At 42.6% G+C, this 22741-nt stretch overlaps 2 protein-coding genes across 2 annotated transcripts; both read left to right on the top strand.

Annotated features, from left to right (window-relative positions):
- Positions 1-8555: 8555 nt before the first annotated feature.
- Positions 8556-13277, top strand: LOC110493197. The gene is made up of 6 exons (XM_036948413.1): positions 8556-8787; positions 9094-9120; positions 12047-12334; positions 12607-12888; positions 13152-13174; positions 13269-13277. Exons 1-6 carry the CDS (start codon positions 8730-8732, stop codon positions 13275-13277), a joined length of 687 nt encoding a protein of 228 aa, XP_036804308.1. The 5' UTR covers positions 8556-8729.
- On the top strand, positions 13175-22156 carry LOC110489546 (integumentary mucin C.1-like). The gene is made up of 9 exons (XM_036948217.1): positions 13175-13436; positions 14139-14450; positions 14592-14648; positions 15180-15242; positions 15382-15435; positions 15669-15716; positions 16050-16079; positions 19398-19448; positions 21876-22156. The coding sequence occupies exons 1-9, from the start codon at positions 13403-13405 to the stop codon at positions 21944-21946; spliced, it is 720 nt and encodes a 239-aa protein (XP_036804112.1). The 5' UTR covers positions 13175-13402; the 3' UTR covers positions 21947-22156.
- The last annotated feature ends 585 nt before the right edge of the window (positions 22157-22741 follow it).

Raw genomic sequence — 22741 nt, 5'->3', positions numbered from 1 at the left:
TTCCAGCTGTCCACTGCACTGAGGCTAGGCGAAAAGGTCACCACTGATACAGTGCCTTGCGAAAGTATTCGGCCCCCTTGAACTTTGCGACCTTTTGCCACATTTCAGGCTTCAAACATAAAGATATAAAACTGTATTTTTTTGTGAAGAATCAACAACAAGTGGGACACAATCATGAAGTGGAACTACATTTATTGGATATTTCAAACTTTTTTAACAAATCAAAAACTGAAAAATTGGGCGTGCAAAATTATTCAGCCCCCTTAAGTTAATACTTTGTAGCGCCACCTTTTGCTGCGATTACAGCTGTAAGTCGCTTGGAGTATGTCTCTATCAGTTTTGCACACCGAGAGACTGACATTTTTTCCCATTCCTCCTTGCAAAACAGCTCGAGCTCAGTGAGGTTGGATGGAGAGCATTTGTGAACAGCAGTTTTCAGTTCTTTCCACAGATTCTCGATTGGATTCAGGTCTGGACTTTGACTTGGCCATTCTAACACCTGGATATGTTTATTTTTGAACCATTCCATTGTAGATTTTGCTTTATGTTTTGGATCATTGTCTTTTGGAAGACAAATCTTCGTCCCAGTCTCAGGTCTTTTGCAGACTCCATCAGGTTTTCTTCCAGAATGGTCCTGTATTTGGCTCCATCCATCTTCCCATCAATTTTAACCATCTTCCCTGTCCCTGCTGAAGAAAAGCAGGCCCAAACCATGATGCTGCCACCACTATGTTTGACAGTGGGGATGGTGTGTTCAGCTGTGTTGCTTTTACGCCAAACATAACGTTTTGCATTGTTGCCAAAAAGTTACATTTTGGTTTCATCTGACCAGAGCACCTTCTTCCACATGTTTGGTGTGTCTCCCAGGTGGCTTGTGTCAAACTTTAAACAACACTTTTTATGGATATCTTTAAGAAATGGCTTTCTTCTTGCCACTCTTCCATAAAGGCCAGATTTGTGCAATATATGACTGATTGTTGTCCTATGGACAGAGTCTCCCACCTCAGCTGTAGATCTCTGCAGTTCATCCAGAGTGATCATGGGCCTCTTGGCTGCCTCTCTGATCAGTCTTCTCCTTGTATGAGCTGAAAGTTTAGAGGGACGGCCAGGTCTTGGTAGATTTGCAGTGGTCTGATACTCCTTCCATTTCAATATTATCGCTTGCACAGTGCTCCTTGGGATGTTTAAAGCTTGGGAAATATTTTTGTATCCAAATCCGGCTTTAAACTTCTTCACAACAGTATCTCGGACCTGCCTGGTGTGTTCCTTGTTCTTCATGATGCTCTCTGCGCTTTTAACGGACCTCTGAGACTATCACAGTGCAGGTGCATTTATACGGAGACTTGATTACACACAGGTGGATTTGTATTTATCATCATTAGTCATTTAGGTCAACATTGGATCATTCAGAGATCCTCACTGAACTTCTGGAGAGAGTTTGCTGCACTGAAAGTAAAGGGGCTGAATAATTTTGCACGCCCAATTTTTCAGTTTTTGATTTGTTAAAAAAGTTTGAAATATCCAATAAATGTCGTTCCACTTCATGATTGTGTCCCACTTGTTGTTGATTCTTCACAAAAAAATACAGTTTTATATCTTTATGTTTGAAGCCTGAAATGTGGCAAAAGGTCACAAAGTTCAAGGGGGCCGAATACTTTCGCAAGGCACTGTATCTTGGCCAGGTCGCAGTTGTAAATGAGAACTTGTTCTCAACTATCTTACCTGGTTAAATAAAGGTGAAAGTAAAAAATAAAAGATAGACCCCATATATGACTGCTTCAATGGCATTGCCTATGCTCTCTTCCTGTGTATCCTTTTTCAAATCCAGGCCTTGAGGTCCACAGCATTAATGATTTATTCTTCTTCTTAGGGGTGGTTGAGTAAAACCTGGTTAAACTTCCAGGGAATAAAGAACAAGGAGCACCAGCGGACAGCAATGCTCTGGGTTGGGTACCTTTGAATATCAAACTGAAGACCCAATTAGTTATTGCACCCCCTTGTGGACAAACTGAAGTGGTACGACATGTTGCATTGCACCATTGTGGGCACTGACCCATAACAGAAAAGTTTTGAATAACTTCCCATAGCTTCATAGTTATGGGAAATGTTTGTTTTGAGATGGTTAGTTCTAACTGTATAGAAAGACTGCTACCACAAACCAGCAGCATCAAAAATTCCATGGTGGAGAGAACAGTGAAAGACCAGTATCAGGGTCGTCCCTCAGGAGACTGGTACCACGATATCATGTCCAGTGTGTTCCAGGCTCAGATGGATCTCAACCATCTGCACACTCACTGTATCAGATTTCCCCAACGAATCGTGCCATGGTCATCAACCTATGATGGATGATGTCATGTATTGTCATGTTGTGTCTTGTTTCTGTCCTTTCCCTTCACCCTGTCTCCCTCTGCTGGTCGTTATTAGGTTACCTTTTCTCCCCCTCTTTCCCCCAGCTGTTCCTTGTCTCCTCCTAACTACCTCGTCACCCCTTTTCCCACCTGTTCCCTTTTTCCCTCTGATTAGTCCTCTATATCTCTCTCTGTTTTTGTTTCTGTCTTTGTCGGATTCTTGTTTGTGTTATTCATGCCTGAACCAGACTATCGTCATGTTTGCTGCAACCTTGTCCTGTCCTGTCGGAATCTGCCGGTCCATCTGAGCCTACCTATGTTTTGTCATTAAAGAAGCTCTGTTTACGTTAATTCGCTTTTGGGTCCTCATTCACGCACCGTAACAGAAGAATCCGACCAAGAATGGACCCAGCGACTTCGGATCCTCTCCACTCAGCCGTCGAGATCCAGGGAGCGATGCTAGGCAGACACGAGCAGGAATTGTCTGCTGCTCGACATGCCGTTGAGACCCTGGCCACCCAAGTCTCCAACCTCACAGAACAGGTTCACCATCTCTGCCTCGATCCACCGGCCACTTCCAGGGCTTTCGAATCTCCGGAGCCCAGAATCAATAACCCGCCGTGTTACTCTGGGGAGCCCACTGAATGCCGCTCGTTCCTCACCCAGTGTGATATTGTGTTTTCTCTCCAGCCCAACACTTACTCCAGGAGCACTGCTCGTGTCGCCTACGTCATATCTCTCCTTACTGGACGGGCTCGTGAGTGGGGCACGGCAATCTGGGAGGCAAGGGCTGAGTGTACTAACCAGTATCAGGACTTTAAGGAGGAGATGATACGGGTTTTTGATCGATCTGTTTTTGGGGAGGAGGCTTCCAGGGTCCTGTCTTCCCTATGTCAAGGTAATCGATCCATAACGGACTACTCTATTGAGTTTCGCACTCTTGCTGCCTCCAGTGGCTGGAACGAGCCGGCTTTGCTCGCTCGTTTTCTGGAGGGTCTCCGCGCAGAGGTAAAGGATGAGATTCTCTCCCGGGAGGTTCCTTCCAGCGTGGATTCCTTGATTGAACTCGCTATTCGCATTGAGCGACGGGTTGATCTTCGTCACCGAGCTCGTGGAAAGGAGCTCGCGTTCTCCGTTGCCCCCCTCTCCGCATCACTACCATCTTCCTCTGCCGGCTCGGGTGCTGAGCCTATGCAGCTGGGAGGTATCCGCATCTCGACTAAGGAGAGGGAACGGAGAATCACCAACCGCCTCTGTCTCTATTGCGGTTCTGCTGGTGATTTTGTCACTTCATGTCCAGTAAAAGCCAGAGCTCATCAGTAAGCGGAGGGCTACTGGTGAGCGCTACTACTCCTGTCTCTCCTTCAAGATCCTGCACTACCTTGTCGGTCCATCTACGCTGGACCGGTTCGTCAGCTTCCTGCAGTGCCTTAATAGACTCTGGGGCGGAGGGCTGTTTTATGGACGAGACCTGGGCTCGGGAACATGACATTCCTCTCAGACAGTTAAGGGAGTCCACGGCCTTGTTCGCCCTGGATGGTAGTCCTCTCCCCAGGATTCAGCGTGAGACGCTACCTTTAACCCTCACTGTTTCTGGTAATCATAGCGAAACCATTTCTTTTTTAATTTTTCGTTCACCTTTTACACCTGTTGTTTTGGGCCATCCCTGGCTAGTTTGTCATAATCCTTCCATTAATTGGTCTAGTAATTCTATCCTCTCCTGGAACGTCTCTTGTCATGTGAAATGTTTAATGTCTGCTATCCCTCCTGTTTCCTCTGTCTCTTCTTCACAGGAGGAGCCTGGTGATTTGACAGGGGTGCCGGAGGAATATCACGATCTGCGCACGGTGTTCAGTCGGTCCAGGGCCACCTCTCTTCCTCCACACCGGTCGTATGATTGTAGTATTGATCTCCTTCCGGGAACCACTCCCCCCCGGGGTAGACTATACTCTCTGTCGGCTCCCGAACGTAAGGCTCTCGAAGATTATTTGTCTGTAGCTCTTGCCGCCGGTACCATAGTCCCCTCCTCCTCTCCCGCCGGAGCGGGGTTTTTTTTTGTTAAGAAGAAGGACGGGTCCCTGCGCCCCTGCATAGATTATCGAGGGCTGAATGACATAACAGTGAAGAATCGTTATCCGCTTCCTCTTATGTCTTCAGCCTTCGAGATCCTGCAGGGAGCCAGGTTTTTCACTAAGTTGGACCTTCGTAACGCTTACCATCTCGTGCGCATCAGGGAGGGGGACGAGTGGAAGACGGCGTTTAACACTCCGTTAGGGCACTTTGAATACCGGGTTCTTCCTTTCGGCCTCGCTAACGCTCCAGCTGTCTTTCAGGCATTAGTCAATGATGTCCTGAGAGACATGCTGAACATCTTTGTTTTCGTTTACCTTGACGATATCCTGATTTTTTCACCGTCACTCCAGATTCATGTTCAGCACGTTCGACGTGTCCTCCAGCGCCTTTTAGAGAATTGTCTTTTTGTGAAGGCTGAGAAGTGCTCTTTTCATGCCTCCTCCGTCACATTTCTCGGTTCTGTTATTTCCGCTGAAGGCATTAAGATGGATCCCGCTAAGGTCCAAGCTGTCATTGATTGGCCCGTCCCTAAGTCACGCGTCGAGCTGCAGCGCTTTCTCGGCTTCGCGAACTTCTATCGTCGTTTCATCCGTAATTTCGGTCAGGTGGCAGCTCCTCTCACAGCCCTTACTTCTGTCAAGACGTGCTTTAAGTGGTCCGTTTCCGCCCAGGGAGCTTTTGATCTCCTCAAGAATCGTTTTACATCCGCACCTATCCTTGTTACACCTGACGTCACTAGACAGTTCGTTGTCGAGGTTGACGCGTCAGAGGTGGGCGTGGGAGCCATTCTTTCTCAGCGCTCCCTCTCTGACGACAAGGTCCACCCTTGCGCGTATTTTTCTCATCGCCTGTCGCCGTCGGAACGTAACTATGATGTGGGAAACCGCAAACTGCTTGCCATCCGCTTAGCCCTAGGCGAATGGCGACAGTGGTTGGAGGGGGCGACCGTTCCTTTTGTCGTTTGGACTGACCATAGGAACCTTGAGTACATCCGTTCTGCCAAACGACTTAATGCGCGTCAGGCGCGCTGGGCGCTGTTTTTCGCTCGTTTCGAGTTCGTGATTTCTTATCGTCCGGGCTCTAAGAACACCAAGCCTGATGCTTTATCTCGTCTCTTCAGTTCTTCAGTAGCCTCCACTGACCCCGAGGGGATTCTCCCTGAGGGGCGTGTTGTCGGGTTGACTGTCTGGGGAATTGAGAGGCAGGTAAAGCAAGCACTCACTCAAACTCCGTCGCCGCGCGCTTGTCCTAGGAACCTTCTTTTCGTTCCCGTTCCTACTCGTCTGGCCGTTCTTCAGTGGGCTCACTCTGCCAAGTTAGCCGGCCATCCTGGCGTTCGGGGTACGCTTGCTTCCATTCGCCAGCGTTTTTGGTGGCCCACCCGGGAGCATGACACGCGTCGCTTCGTGGCTGCTTGTTCGGTCTGCGCGCAGACTAAGTCCGGCAACTCCCCTCCTGCCGGCCGTCTCAGGCCGCTTCCCATTCCCTCTCGACCGTGGTCTCACATCGCCTTAGATTTTGTCACCGGACTGCCTTCGTCAGCGGGGAAGACTGTTATTCTTACGGTTGTCGACAGGTTCTCTAAGGCGGCTCATTTTATTCCCCTTGCTAAGCTTCCTTCTGCTAAAGAGACGGCACAAATCATCATCGAGAATGTTTTCAGAATTCATGGCCTTCCGTCAGACGTCGTTTCGGACAGAGGTCCGCAATTCACGTCTCAATTTTGGAGGGAGTTTTGCCGTTTGATTGGGGCTTCCGTCAGTCTCTCTTCCGGCTTTCACCCCCAGTCTAACGGTCAAGCAGAACGGGCCAATCAGACTATTGGTCGCATCTTACGCAGTCTTTCTTTTCGCAACCCTGCGTCTTGGTCAGAACAGCTCCCCTGGGCAGAATACGCCCACAACTCGCTTCCTTCGTCTGCGACCGGGCTATCTCCTTTTCAGAGTAGCCTCGGGTACCAGCCTCCGCTGTTCTCATCTCAGTTCGCCGAGTCCAGCGTCCCCTCCGCTCAGGCTTTTGTCCAACGTTGCGAGCGCACCTGGAAGAGGGTCAGGTCTGCACTTTGCCGTTATAGGGCGCAGACTGTGAGGGCTGCTAATAAGCGTAGAACTAAGAGTCCTAGATATTGTCGCGGTCAGAGAGTTTGGCTCTCCACTCAGAACCTTCCCCTTAAGACCGCTTCTCGCAAGTTGACTCCGCGGTTCATTGGTCCGTTCCGTATTGCTCAGATCATTAATCCTGTCGCAGTTCGACTTCTTCTTCCGCGATATCTTCGTCGCGTCCACCCGGTCTTCAATGTCTCCTGTGTCAAGCCCGTTCTTCGCGCCCCCGCTCGTCTTCCCCCCCCCCCCCCCCCATCCTTGTCGAGGGCGCACCCATCTACAGGGTCCGTAGGATTTTGGACATGCGTCCTCGGGGCCGTGGTCATCAGTACCTAGTAGATTGGGAGGGGTACGGTCCTGAGGAGAGGAGTTGGGTTCCCTCTCGGGACGTGCTGGACCGTGCGCTGATCGATGATTTCCTCCGTTGCCGCCAGGTTTCCTCCTCGAGTGCGCCAGGAGGCGCTCAGTGAGTGGGGGGGTACTGTCATGTATTGTCATGTTGTGTCTTGTTTCTGTCCTTTCCCTTCACCCTGTCTCCCTCTGCTGGTCGTTATTAGGTTACCTTTTCTCCCCCTCTTTCCCCCAGCTGTTCCTTGTCTCCTCCTAACTACCTCGTCACCCCTTTTCCCACCTGTTCCCTTTTTCCCTCTGATTAGTCCTCTATATCTCTCTCTGTTTTTGTTTCTGTCTTTGTCGGATTCTTGTTTGTGTTATTCATGCCTGAACCAGACTATCGTCATGTTTGCTGCAACCTTGTCCTGTCCTGTCGGAATCTGCCGGTCCATCTGAGCCTACCTATGTTTTGTCATTAAAGAAGCTCTGTTTACGTTAATTCGCTTTTGGGTCCTCATTCACGCACCGTAACAGATGAACAACAAAGTCCTGACTGTGTAGAAAACAACCATCAACCATCAATATTTTCAAGGAACCGGGAAGTCACTGTACTAGTGAAACAATTAATCTGGCAGAAGAGGGTACTGATTAAGCAGGTGCAAGAAACAAGAACTTAACATACTGTGTGTGTGTGTATATATATATATATATATATATATATATATATATATATATATATATATATATATATATATATTATTAAGTATAGGTCATATTTCATAGAAATCTGGAAACACTGGGCATTTACTTTAATAAGATTTAGACATGCATGGGTCACTTACCCGAAACCTCCCCTGTGCGCCGTTTGCTATCGAGTTGATGTCCTCACCAATACACTGCCCTTGATTCCTATGTTCAGGGTCTTGCGTGTCATGTTCTTCAACCTCATCAGGTCCACAGATGGATATTTCTCTGTTATGTAGCCGCGAATGGCCTGCGATGAGACGATTCAAGAGTCCATCTCCTTCAGCGCTTCATTAACCAACACCAACGTGGGTGGATGAAGAGGGGGTTTTCGTGCCACAGCAGGCGCTTTGCTCGATTCTAACAATGAAATTGACAAATAAATCTAACCAAATATCCGTTACTTCATCAGCGGCTGCTGCTTTTTTTTTAGGTGGCATGATCAAACGGTTAATATCAAAGTTAGGCTATATAAAAACGTTAGTTTAAAAACAGCAACTGCATTCTCAGCCTACACAGGTTCAATGTTATGCACTTCAAGCAAAGCACGCGGTTTATCTGAATGGGCGCTGAAATGTAGGTACCAGTCAGAGCATTAAAGGTAAACTGATCAGTCCGAGTAGTGTGAACTCGCATTTTCTTCTCTCCTCCGTTCCTTCCTTCCACCCATCCTTTCCTTTACTGCGCTTATCAGTTTACCTGCTCTGGCATAAATGAAATATGAAAACTATTACAAAAACACTTCTACATTTTAAAGATTCTACAACTCTCAACCACAAATGCAGTGTTTTTGTAGTTAAACATTGTGCAGCTGTTAAAAACTTAAAACAAAAGGTCGAAGATAAATATTTTTCTCAGAAAGACAAGTTAGTTTGTTGGTTTTAGAAATTGAATTGCCTGCAATAGCTTTAGAACCTAAAAATAATTACAGATAAATGATTCTGAATGTTCAGCCTCCTTGTCCTCTGCAACATGACATTAGCCCATAGTTGTCATATGAGACATCTGTGGTTTTCCTGTGAACAAGCTCCACATCTGCTTTTCTATTGAAACATTTAATCTTTGTCCCAGTCACTGCCACCATCTTCTGTGAAGTCAGACTAACAGTATGTATGTAGCTGTCTAAAAAATGACATTGTTCATCCCTGATATGGCTGGTCGGCTGTTTTTGCTCATCCTCCTTTTCGGTGAGTTATTTTTCCGTTCCATCATCTGTTTGTGCGACAGGATTTTCCATTCTCCATTCCCCTCTTTTAGTCTTTTACTTTAGGAACTCTTAATATTTCAACATTGATCATCCTATTGATTTATATTTCTCTGTCATTATTTTACATGTTGTACAGATAAGAATGACCACTGCTTGATAACATGGCTGTGAATGCATTACAGACTGTTCTGCTTCGCCAGCTTGTGTAAAGTGTTCCCATCTCATGTTTTCTTATTTTTCATAATGGCAAAAAGAGCATGATAATGACCCATTTTGTTATGTCTAGATACCTTCCAGTACCTCAAAGCCAAAGGTCAGTATCATTATTTTGAATTTAAAGCTGCAATATGTCAATTTTTGGGCTACCAGACGAAACAACGGATTACAAAATATTCAAATAATGATTGACATATTTTCAATAAAAACGTTATTTGGATGAATTCATCCATACGATTTCATCCTTCCATGAGCTGCTGTATACACTGGCTATACAAAACATTAACATGACATAGACTGATCAGGCAAATCCAGGTGAAAGCTATGATCCCTTATTGATGTCACTTGTTAAAGCCACTTAAATCAGTAAATAGATTAAGGGGAGGAGACAGGTTAAAGACATGGATTGTGTATGTGTGCCATTCAAAGGGGGAAAGGGCAAGACACAATATTTAAGTGCCTTTGAACGGGGTATGGTAGAAAGTGCCAGAACTGCATCAGTGCTGGGTTTTTCACGCTCAACAGTTTCCTGTGTGTATCAAGAATGGTCCACTACCCTAAGGACATCCTACCAACTTGACACAACTGTTGGAAGGATTGGAGTCAACATGGGTCAGCATCCCTGTGGAATGAGACAGACAGCAGGATTAATACAAATCTCCGCTGTTGAAAACCAAATGCCAGTCTAAAATATATGGGATATATCAAAATATCTAAATGCTTTTTACAGTGGCGATCAAGATAATAAATTGCCTGGCTGGGCTATTGAGATAGTAGATTGAGCAGTCAAATGGAATAGTGAATAGACCATTTTTTTGTGTTTGCAAACGTTGCGCCCATCGCCCTTGTGCGACAACGTTTACAAACACAAAAAAATGGTCTATCCACTATTCCATTTGACTGCTCAATCTACTATGGTGAGAGAACAGAACGCCAACAAAAATAGCCTCTATTTACATGTTGCATAAGAGAGAATTCCACAGTACTTTTGGATTATAATTGGAGTTTAAGGCTCGTACGAATGTCCTGCTTAATATAATGTTTGTGTCATCATTGTAAATCAAATGCATTATACTTAAAAATAACTTCAACTTCAACCAGTAAAATGGCTCTTTGGCTATCTTTTGCTGCAGCCTATTGCCATGTCAGTGAGTGTTTAGCATTCTAGCTAACAACTTGCTGCATCCAAAATAGTTATTTTACAAAGATCACAACCAAAATATAATCTTAGTGACTGTTCAAGCAAGAATCAACACATCATTGTAAGTGTAGGAGAGCCCCCCAAAAGTTATTTTGTTTAGAACTAATAAAAACTTAAATCTAGGCTATGTTGAATGGGCGCAGATGGCGTGGCTTTCTTACTGCAGCCAAGAGTCACGTGCATCTGTATGTGATGTCAGTGTGTCGTTCACTGGAAAGTATCAAATTGTATTTGTCACATACACATGGTTAGCAAATGTTAATGCGAGTGTAGCGAAATGCTTGTACTTCTTGTTCCGACAATTCAGTAATAACCAACGAGTAATCTAACATACCAATTCCACAACCACTACCTTATACACACAAACGTAAAGGGATAAAGAATATGTACATAAAGATATATGAATGAGTGATGGTACAGAACGGTATAGGCAAGATGCAGTAGATGGTATCGAGTACAGTCTATACATATGATATGAGTAATGTTAGGTATGTAAATATAAAAGTGGCATTGTTTAAAGTGGCTAGTGATACATGTATTACATAAAGATGGCAAGATGCAGTAGATGTTACAGAGTACAGTATATAAATATGAGATGAGTAATGTAGGGTTATAGAGTACAGTATATACATATGAGATGAGTAATGTAGGGTATGTAAACATTATATTAAGTGGCATTGTTTAAAGTGGCTAGTGATACATTTTTTACATCAATTTTCCATTATTAAAGTGGCTGGAGTTGAGTCAGTATGTTGGCAGCAGCCGCTCAATGTTAGTGGTGGCTGTTTAACAGTCTGATGGCCTTGAGATAGAAGCTGTTTTCAGTCTCTCGGTCCCTGCTTTGATGCACCTGTACTGACCTCGCCTTCTGGATGATAGGGGGGTGAACAGGCAGTGGCTCGGGTGGTTGTTGTCCTTGATGATCTTTATGGCCTTCCTGTGACATCGGGTGGTGTAGGTGTCCTGGAGGGCAGGTAGTTTGCCCCCGGTGATGCGTTGTGCAGACCTCACTACCCTCTGGAGAACCTTACAGTTGTGGGCAGAGCAGTTGCCGTACCAGGCGGTGATACAGCCCGACAGGATGCTCTCGATTGTGCATCTGTAAAAGTATGGAACGCCATTTAGGTCGTTGCATTTCCAAAAAGATACACGTGAAATAACACTGTTTGATGCGTCAAATCAGCTTGTTGACCAATCAGGATCTAGATATGACTGTACGTCACATAATAATTTAACACGTTTGTTACTTTTTTACATAGTTATTACAGATTGATTACACTATCACTTGTATTTCATATGTCACAGTGATTCACCGATATGTGTGATGCTGGTAAAGTTTTGTCTTGTGCACCTGCCGCTGCAGCACAAGCGCAGACACACCTCCCCAAGCTCTGGGACAGTTCTGGTCAGAATGAAATCCATCACTTCCGTTGTTTGGCTGTGCCCATTTAGCAACGTTCCAAAATGAGCATATGTCCTGGTGGAAGGATGAAAATAAAACACATTTACTCAGAACAATAATACATCTTGAATGAAAGACAGGTCCTTAATCTTTAGTTTAGTTTAAATGTTGGCAACCGTTTTACAAAAGCAAAATGTCCATCGAGGCCGAGGATTATTGTGTGATAACTCTCTCCTAAGGGCTGTTCCAGGCACGGGCTCTTTTTGTTTATTGCTTAAATAGACAACAGTGTCTGAATTGTTTTCTCTTTCAAAATCATATAATATTAAGTTGTACATTATCTGTATGAGTAGTTAAACATTGAAAATGAATTTATAATTAAATTAAAAAAGACACTCCATCATCCCACTGATCTCACAGATCCTCCTCAGCCCAGTCTAACAGTGATTCCTGCAGTCATCAAAGAGAGAGACTCAGTTCAGCTGAACTGTCAGACTCCTCCATCTGTCTCTGAGTGTTACTTCAAAATGGCTGGGCAAGTGGAATTCACCCTTCCATCACCCTGTCAACAGACACTCACAGGAACACTACTGGTGAGGTGGACAGGTCAGAGTTCACCAGCTGAGGTCAAAATACAATGTCAGTACAGTGCTACAGGTTCACAGTTTAGATCCATATACAGTGAGCCTTCAACAGTCACAATTCAGGGTAAGAAGACTATTTAAATGGCTGTAAACAATGTACAGTTGTGCCATCATTACCACGTCCCTCTTGTGATATGTTATCATACTGTGTGTTGTCATAATCTATTACGTGAAACAATCAAGCAATATATTATATCTCCTTAATTTCCCATACTGTCGCTGCATAAAGATATTGACTCAAGATCCTTAAGTCTGAAATAACAAGGAGGGATTAGACTATCAGTACATTTCTCAAAACCACAAAATGCTAAATGCTTAATTCCCCAATTCTCACAGACCTTCCCCAGCTGACAGTGAGTTCTACAGTCATCAAAGAGACAGAATCAGTTCAGCTGAGTTGTGAGACTCGTCCATCTCTCCCTGTGTCTCACTGTTACTTCTACATAGAGGGGAGGAAGAATCTTCCAGACTCATCCTGTACTCAGACACTCACAGGAACAGAGCTGCTCAAGAGGGCAGATCAAACGTTTCCAGATGTGGTCAAAGTGATGTGTTACTATGCTGTAGGGAGGTCTCACACATCTCCTTTAAGTGACCCTGTCTCAGTCACTGTTCAGGGTAAGTAGGTGGTTTAAACAATGATACACGTCACTGTTATACCGTATTAATTATGCTCGTTCTGAAAATGAGATATTCTGTCGTATTTCCTAAAAGTCAAAATTTCTCATAATGAAAGGAATTACTGTACTTTGTACAAACATAAATCCTGACATAGTTGAACATTTGATTAATGGAGTTTCCATACTGTTAGCATGTATGGATTACCTGTGATGTTTTTGAAATACAACTTTCAAGGTGACACTATTCTCCTGATCTCACAGACCCACCTCCTCCCAGGCTGACAGTGAGTTCTACAGTCATCAGAGAGAGAGACTCAGTTCGGCTGAGCTGTCAGACTCCCCCATCTGGCTCTGTGTCTCAGTGTTACTTCTACACAGAGGGGATAGATCCTAAACCCTCACCCTGTACGCGATCACTCACGGGGACTGAGCTGCTCTCATGGGCAGGTCAAAGTTCATCAGCTGAGATCATACTGAGATGTTTTTACACTGTAGAATCTCACTATCCATCGATGCACAGTGGTTCAGTCTCTGTTACTATTCTTGGTAAGAAATTATATATTCAGATTGTCTTGGATGATTCTGTTTAAATCACAATCTCATCCAATGTCATTTCAAAATAGTTGTTGTGAAGACAATAAATATTTGAAATGTAAATGTCAAAAGTAGAGTTCTAAGATCCCACAGCAAACAACCACAGAGAGGCCAAAGTACAATCAAAGGTTCTTTATAAACTCAGTTTACACCGTAATACACAGTATCCCTACAGTCCTATTAGAAAAGTATAAATAGGCTGGGATTTAGGGCTGTAGGCTAACTAGAAGCAACGGGCCAAACTAACACAGCAGGTGATACCTGGGTCCCTCCGAGCAGGGTTTGTTCATTCATTTCTACCCGAGCAGGATTAGTTTGGCTCTACCCGAACAGGGTTCGGCTCTTCCTCCCGAGCAGGGAGAGGAAGATCTGTGGAATGACTACACACCATACAAGCAAGCAAAATAGTCCATGCGATTCAATTTGATTCACACGTGAGAATGTAAGGAATTAAGTGAAAGGTAATCATTGTAAACACACAGCACACATATTAAATGGCACTCATAAATAGGAATGATATCAAATAAGACATGCTGACACGTAATATAAAGAGAATGGCAGGGTCTAGTTTAGTAAGAGTCAGTGTCACTTGTGACATATACATTATGTTCAAATACAGTGATGCATAAAGGAGTCTCTGTCCTTTCCTAACAGATCCAAAACCAGACATTACAGTCAATATTTATGAGGACTTCAACATCATCTGTTTGATTCCTGGATCCGTCAGTCCTGACACCACCTGTAACCTGTATGTTGGAGAGGAGAGTCAGCCATCCTTCACAGCAAAGATCATGAAGAGAAAAGCCATCTCAGCATCCGGACAGCAGTTCTGTCAATTCACTCCAAAACATAGTGATCTGATCAGTCGTTTACAGTCAGTGAGGCGTAAGGAGGTGAGCTGTGACTACAGATTGAGCTCAGGACCAAACTCTCTCTCTCCACGCAGTGATGGGCACAGCTTTACAGGTGAGTCATAATCTAAACAAATCTATCAGTGCTGCAGGTCTTCATGATCTGACTCACTTTTATTTCAGCATCTTCTTAGTATGACTATATTCATTCTGAGCAACAAACTAAATACCACATTTCATTCCCAAATGATTTTAGATCTGGTGGGAGTTCACATCAGTGATCCAACAACTATACAGACACCTTCTATAGCAGGTAGACTACACATTTGTGCTTTTATAGTGACACTGCTGTTATTTTAAAGCAAAGCAAGTTTTAGCAATAAGAACAGTTGTGTTAATGTGTAAATGAAGCTGTTCTGTTAGATAATGAAGCTGTTCTATATATATGACACCAGCCTCAACACCAACGGCTGGGATCATCAGCACAAGTATTATAATGTCTGTGTTCATCTAGTAGAGTGTTTAAATCGTATCTATGCTCTGTTAGGTTTCTGCTGTTAGATAACATGGTGACTTTATTCTAGGAAGCTGTCAACAACAATCAACACCTTATCTGTCCTGAAAGACTTGATCACCTTATGAATTGGTCTTATCATCTCTATAATGAGGAGAAATATAATCTACCAGGGAAGGAAGCAATCTGTCCGTAGTGATTTTATAGTCCTACTTTTCCCACTTTGAATAGACAAGTCATGAAGGTATTTCAAAAGGACAACAACACCATGATGATCATTAATACGATAATGAATAAAAATACTAATTTCATTAATATGTGTTTTCTCAGTGGGTTTGACTCCAGGTCCTGGGTCTTCTTTGCCTCCCAGCACAACAATGAGTCCTACAGAAGGTGTGTTGGGCCTCTAAATGACCATCTCAGCAAATACCAATTGTACAGTCAATGGTTTAGATTACAGGCCTGTAAAATTAGGTGAACAAAATGTTAATGTAAAACCTAATTCTTGTGTAATCATATTGCTTCCAACTAGTTTTGACTGTTACTTCTACTTCGACCCGAGACACCACAGTGACACCAACTACCAGTAAGTAGATCCACTAATTTTAACTTACATGTATATTTTTGTTCACATTAATTCACTAAAGCTCCTTCCGATTTATGAATTGACCCATGCTTGTAATTTCTGTCCAGATTTGTATACTTTTAGTCCATCTGATTTGTAGGTAATGTGTAGTGTACTTCTCTCTTTCTGCTTATTGAATGACCTTAGATATTAAATGAATTTACATTTGTTCTTGTGTAATCTCTTTTCACTAGGTTTGTCCTCTCCTTTGACCCCCAGCACGGCAGTGAATCCTACATCAGGTGTGTTGGTCATCTTTCTCTAGTTAGCAGATAGGACCTAAACAAATAGACTAGCTTTATTTTAGCCAGGTTTTTACTCACAAATATCCCCTGATAAAAAAAAGGTTGGGATAAAAAAAGAGGTTGATATTCCATTAATTAAATCAACCCATTTAGATACCTTTTATTGTTGTATAATCAGATCCAATGACTTTGCTTTGCACCGGGTTCAACTACTAGTTCTACTTTGACAACTGACACCCCCAAGAGTCCACATGATTTTAGTTTAGTAGCGTAATAAGTTGTGTTGTGTGTTAACTGTTATTAAACAGTCTCTCTCTTGCATGTGCCCAGGAGGTCAAAGCTCCACAGAAAGCGTTCTGGGTAAGCATCCATCTCTAGCTGACTATTTGTCTTTTCAGACAAATGAGAAATTTACAGGAAGGAAGTGGAGTTTACAATAAAAAATATTCTATATTATTCTCAGAAAATAAAATGTTGTCCCCCAACTCCGTTACCATGTAGGTCCATTGCTTATTCAAGAGGTGCTGATATCTGATAGAGTTTTGGTTAATACATCCCATGCCTCAATTGTATTTGCCCGAGCTTTGTTTATCATGCCCGCTGATCGCTCTAAACGAACAATATCTTGATTATATGATAACCATGTTTGAGGCAAGGGGATTGTAGGGGTAATCCACTAAGGATAACCTTTTTTGCTGCTGTTAATGCCACATAAATTATTATTTTCTGAACCAGTTGCAGTACAAATGAAGAGTTATCATTCAACGAAAATAAAGGTGGATCTTCACAGGGAAACACATGTTTGTAAGGAAATCCGAAACATGTGACCAGAACTGGGACACCACAGGACATTCCCAAAACATTTGTGTTACAACAGCATTCATACGCCGTCTCTCACATTTTGGAGTAGGAATCAGCTTAATCTAAAAATGTCTAAATGTGGTTGCATAACTTCTATGTATGAGCTTATTATGTATAAACTGGTGTGCTGGGTTTTTAGAGGTAACAAATACATTTTCCTAAATGGTATCCCAGTTCAGGTCAGGCCCCAATCCCTGCATTTCACGGTTCCATACTAGAGTGACACCCAATGTAGAGCATTTAACAGACAGCAGGCAATCATAAGTAGCAGAGACCATTCTAGAAGTTAATGAAGGGAATATCCATGTAAGCATTATGTGGGATGTTATGGCTGAGATCCGACTAACGGGATCGATATTACAACAGCCAGTGAAAGTGCAGGGCGCCAAATTCAAACAGAAATCTCATAATTAAAATTCCTAAAGCATACAAGTATGTCACACCATTTTAAAGATATACTTCTTGTTAATCCCACCACAGTGTTCGATTTCAAATAGGCTTTTCGTGCAAAAGCACCACAAAGGATTATGTTAGGTCAGAGCCAAGTCACAGAAAAACAAAACCATTTTTCCAGCCAGAGAGGAGTCACAAAAATCAGAAATAGAGAGAGAATGAATCACTAACCTTTGATCTTCATCTGATTACACTCAATTTTGTTCGATAAAGTTCATATTTATATAAAGAAATCTCAGCATAAATTGGCGCGTTATGTTCAGTAACGTAAACTCACTCACTTTTGTACATCGCCTTGATCCGTACAATTGACCTTATTTTTGAGCCCAAAAAACGTAATACTTCCAGATCAACTGTAATATCAATGCCAATGTAAAGCACAATTTCTCCCCTTTCTAACTAAATTAATGACGAGACCTTCATGATGCCCATCTCTGCATAATTCATCAAGGCAATGAGCTCCGTCTGGTCTTTTTAAAAATGGCGGGTGGGGAGCGAAGGCTACGAAGTGATCTTGAAAGGGGGTAATATGTTGTGTGAAGAAAACAGTTTTTTTCACCCGATTTGTCCAACTAATTAACCTTAAAATGTAAATAAAACATAAAGAGTTTATGTAATGTCTCATCACATACCTGTTTGAAGGTTTGTGTCGAATTTGAAGAGGGGTTTAGGGCTGCGCTAACGTTAGCCTCACAAGTGAACTGCAGCTGTTCCGGCTTTTGAGTGTCATGATGGCTCGCAGAAATGACCTGCAAAAAAATGCAAATGGCACCCTAGTCATGAAATATTAGTTTAATATTAGCAATAATTATATTAATTTAGACAAAAATAATGAAGTTTTCTTACAAGTGTATATGGTTGAGCATGATTTTAATCTGCGAGAGAAGGGCTACCCCTGGTGGAAAGAGGCTGTACGGCACAAAATGAGTCGCAAATGCGCACTGTAGTGACACGTCACGATGTAACGTACAGCACCAGAGGGGTTAGTTTTTTCATCTTTTCTCCAATACTGTTAGCTCATTACCATGTCAATCAATGCTGAATCGAAATGTAGTTTCACACCTCGGATTTTGATGCCAACACAGTCACTACAGTCTCATTCGTTTTCATTGCAGCCTCGTTTGAATGCCGTGGTTACCCACATTTGTACGGAATTGGGTGAGTTTACGTTAGTTCCAAAAACATCTGGTGATTTTGCAGAGAGCCACGTCAATTTACAGAAATACTCATTATAAATGTTGATGAAAATACAAGTGTTATACATGGAACTTTAGATACACTACACCTTAATGCAACCGCTGTGTCAGATTTCAAAAAAGCTTTACGGAAAAAGCAAACCATGCAATAAACTGAGTACGGCGCTCAGAGCCCAAACAAGACAAAAAGATATCCGCCGTATTGTGCAGTCAACAGAAGTCAGAAATAACATTATAAACATTAATTTACCTTTGATGATCTTCATCAGAATGCACTCCCAGGAATCCCAGTTCCACAATAAATGTTTGTTTTGTTCGATAATATCCATAATTTATGTCCAAATAACTCAGTTTTGATCGCACGTTCAGTACACAATCTAAACTCACGACTGGCAGGTCCAGGCAAAAGTTCAGACGAAAAGTCATATTACAGTCTGTAGAAACATGTCAAACTAAGTATAGAATCAATCTTTAGGATATTTTTAACATAAATCTTCAATACTGATCCAACCGGAGAATTCCTTTGTCTTCAGAAATGCGATGGAACTGAGCCCGATCTCACGTCAACGCGCATGGTCAGCGCATGTTCAGCTCATGGCAGACCTTACTCAATCCCCTCTCATTCAGCCCCACTTCACAGTAGAAGCATCAAACAAGGTTCTAAAGATTGTTGACATCTAGTGGAAGCCTTAGGAAGTGCAACATGACCAATATCCCACTGTTTCTTCAATAGGGAATGAGTTGAGAAACGACCAACCTCAGATTTCCCACTTCCTGGATGGATTTTTTCTCAGGTTTTTGCCTGCCATATGAGTTATGTTATACTCACAGACATCATTCAAACTGTTTTGGAAACGTCAGAGTGTTTTCTATCCAAATATACTAATAATATGCATATACTAGCAACTGGGACTGAGTAGCAGGCAGTTTACTCTGGGAACCTTATTCATCCAAGCTGCTCAATACTGCCCCCAGCCATAAGAAGTTAACGGGGCATCCCATGGTACACCATAAGCTTTTAAGGATCTGGGTTTTAACAATAATATTCAAAATTCTGAAATTGTGAATCTTTCTACTGACTGAGTTGTGTTGTTTTCTAACAGAAATAATGCATACCTTTCTTCTTGTGTAATCAGATCCAAAATTAACTTTTAATACTTTCCAGCAGTTTCGACTGTTACTTCTACTTTGACCCCTGACATCACAATGAGACCAACTAGTAAGTATCCCTTACTTTGCAATTACATTTTTAGTTCACTCTAATTCACTGAAGCTCCAACAGGTTTACTCATAGACTTATTCATGGCTGCTTGTACGTTCACTCTAAATTGTACTTTTCTTAGATATGAATAGCGCCGGAGGGGATGGCTGCCATTTTACGGGTTCCTAACCAATTGTGCTATTCTGGGTGTTTTTTTTGCGTTGTTTGTAACTTGTTTTGCACATAATGTTTCTGCCACTGTCTCTTATGACTGAAAAGAGCTTCTGGACATCAGAACAGTGATTACTCACTGGGCGAAGATTTTTTCTTTAATGAATTGAAGGAGAAAGATTTACTTATTTTCACGGACCAGGCCCAAAGCCCCGTCATTCGCATGAACAGGAGACGACCGATACAGGGGCCGCAGATCCTGATTCTTGGTGAGAATTCATCTGCAAGTGGATAATCCTGCTTTACCATCCGTATCTTATGTTTCACCGAGTCATGGCTGAACGAGGACATGGATCATATACAGTTGGCTGGATTTACCGTGTATCGGCAAGACAGAACAATAAGTAAGACGAGGGCTGGTGGTCTGTCTATTTGTCAATAACAGCTGTTGTGCAAATATTAAGGAAGTCTAGAGGTTTTGCTCGCCTGAGGTAGAGTATCTTATGATAAGCTGTAGTCCACACAATATACCAAAAGAGTTTATCTTTATTTTTTGTAGCTGTCTATTTACCACCACAAACCGATGCAGGCACTAAGACCGCACTCAACGAGCTGTATAAGGCCATAAGCAGACAAGAGAATGCTCATCCAGAAGTGGTGCTCTTAGTGCTGGAGACTTTAATGCAGGAAAGCTTTAATCCATGTTACCTCATTTCTACCAGCATGTCAAATGTGCAATCAGAGAAAAATAAAATCTAGACCACCTTTACTCCACACACAGAGATGTGTACAAATCTCTCCCTCACCCTCCATTTGGAAAATCTGACCATAATTATATCCTCCTGATTCCTGCTAACCTGCAAAAACTTAAGCAAGACTTACCAGTGACTCGCTCATTACAGAAGTGGTCAGATGACACGCATGCTATGCTACATGACTGTTTTGCTAGCACAGACTGAAATATGTTTTGGGATTCATCCGATGGCATTGAGGAGTACACTACATTACCGACTTCATCTGTACGTACATATGCCAACCAGAAGCCATGGATTACAGGCAACATCCGCGCTGAGCAAAAATCTAAAGCTGCTGCTTTCAAGGAGTGAGACACTAATCCGGATACTTATAAGAAATCCTGCTATGCCCTCAGATGAACCATCAAACAGGCAAAGCATTAATACAGGTTTAAGATTGAATCCTACTACACTGGCTCTGACGCTCGTTGGATGTGCCAAGGCTTGCAAACTATTACGGATTACAAAGGGATACCCAACCATGAGCTGCCCAGTGGCGAAAGCCTACCAAACGAGCTAAATGCCTTCTATGCTTGCTTCAAGGCAAGCAACACTGAACCTTGCATGAAATCACCAGCTGTTTCGGACGAATGTGAGATCACGCTCTCCGTTGCCGATGTGAGTAAGACCTTTAAACAGGTCAACATTCACTTGGCTGCAGGGCCAGATGGATTACCAGGACGCATACTGAGAACATGCACTGACCAACTGGCAAGAGTCTTCACTGACATTTTCAACCTCTCCCTGACCGAGTCTGTAATACACAAACTGACATGGTCCAAACACACTAAGACAGTCGTAAAGAAGGCATGACAATGCCTATGCCCTCTCAGGAGACCGAAAAGATTTGGCATGGGTCCTCAGATCCTCAAAAAGTTATACAGCTGCACCATCGAGAGCATCCTGACTGATTGCATCAATGCTTGGTATGGCAACTGCTCAGCATCTGACCGTAGAGGTTAGTGCGTACGGCCCAGTACATCACTGGGGACAAGCTTCCTGCCATCCAGGACATCTATACCAGGCGGGGTCAGAGAAAGGACCTACAAATTGTCAAGACTCCAGCCACGCAAGTCAAAAACTGTTCTCTCTGCTACCGCATGGCAAGTGGTACCGGATCGCCAAGTCTAAGTCCAAAAGGCTCAAATGGCTAACCAGACTATTTGCATTGATCTCCCTTTTTACGCTGCTGCTACTCTTTGTTTATTACCTATGCGTAGTCACTTTACACCTTCCTACATATACATATTACCTGAATTACCTATAGCCTTGTTATTGTTTTAATTTTATAAATTACATTTTATTTCTTTTGAATTTTTTTAGCAAATATTTTCTTACTTAAAAAAAATGCATTGTTGAAAGTAAGTGTTTCATGGTAAGGTTGTATTGTAACACCTGTTGTATTCGGAGCATGTGACAAAAAAACGTTTTATTTTATTTGATATGAAACAAATGTACATTTCTCATCTCTTCTCACCAGGTTTGACCTCTCCTTTGGCCCCCAGCACAGCAGTGAATCCTACATCAGGTGTGCTGGTCATCTTTAGTTAGTTAAAATAAGTCAATTGTTTTCAGTTTATCTTACCCAGGTCTTTGTATTCTTTCCTCATCACAAATGTGCCTAATTACTAGAAAAGAGGTTAATATTGAATTGATTAAATCATCCCATTAAGATACTTTATTGTATAACCAGATCTAATGACTTTGCTTTGCACCAGATTTGACTGTTAATCCTACTTTGACAACTGACACACCAAAGAGTCCAACTGAAAGTTTCTATGGCCACACGATGTTTGTTTATTGGTGTTTACTAGTTGTGATGTGTGTTAACTGTTAACAAACTGTCTCTATCTTGCATGTCTCTATCTTGCTCCGCCGGGGAAGTCCCATTAGTTCTCTTATTTAGTGCTTAAACAGACAAGTTATATTTGCAAGATTTAGCTTATTCAAAATTCATCATTAATTCATCATTAACGTTTGTTTCATGCATGTGACCAACCAATACCTCACAAGGCTTCTTCTCTCCAAGCTGAGTCCTTGAAACTGAGACACCCCTTTCGGTTTTCAAAACAATGTTCTTGGCGCACTGCCAAATTGCTTATACTGATAGTGAGGATTCCTCCCAGTCACGATCAATCAGTCAGTTACATGGACCCAGTCCAATTGGTTATTAGAAAAGCACAAACATAACATTTTCCTTCACAGACTCAACTGTAAAATGTTTAGCTAACTGGCTGTCTTTTCTCACATATATGAAAACGGAAACATTTACCAAGACTAATAATAAAGTGGTATTCTAACACCTGTCTACCATTGAAGTATTTACATTTGGATTAAGAGCTAATG

The sequence above is a fragment of the Oncorhynchus mykiss genome, chromosome 17 (assembly GCF_013265735.2).
Source record: "Oncorhynchus mykiss isolate Arlee chromosome 17, USDA_OmykA_1.1, whole genome shotgun sequence".
In the NCBI taxonomy this organism is placed as follows: domain Eukaryota; kingdom Metazoa; phylum Chordata; class Actinopteri; order Salmoniformes; family Salmonidae; genus Oncorhynchus; species Oncorhynchus mykiss.
This window is presented reverse-complemented; position numbering and strand designations above follow the sequence as displayed.

What these genes read in the sequence shown, in the direction of transcription:
- LOC110493197 (XM_036948413.1), top strand. Translation starts at nt 8,730, where the DNA reads ATGACATTGTTCATCCCTGATATGGCTGGTCGGCTGTTTTTGCTCATC. An exon ending in CCAGTACCTCAAAGCCAAAG is followed by an intron (nt 9,121 to 12,046) that starts GTCAGTATCATT and finishes CTGATCTCACAG; the next exon opens with ATCCTCCTCAGCCCAGTCTA. An exon ending in TGTCTCAGTCACTGTTCAGG is followed by an intron (nt 12,889 to 13,151) that starts GTAAGTAGGTGG and finishes CTGATCTCACAG; the next exon opens with ACCCACCTCCTCCCAGGCTG.
- LOC110489546 (XM_036948217.1), top strand. Translation starts at nt 13,403, where the DNA reads ATGCACAGTGGTTCAGTCTCTGTTACTATTCTTG. An exon ending in TGATGGGCACAGCTTTACAG is followed by an intron (nt 14,451 to 14,591) that starts GTGAGTCATAAT and finishes AAATGATTTTAG; the next exon opens with ATCTGGTGGGAGTTCACATC. An exon ending in GGCAGTGAATCCTACATCAG is followed by an intron (nt 15,717 to 16,049) that starts GTGTGTTGGTCA and finishes GCATGTGCCCAG; the next exon opens with GAGGTCAAAGCTCCACAGAA.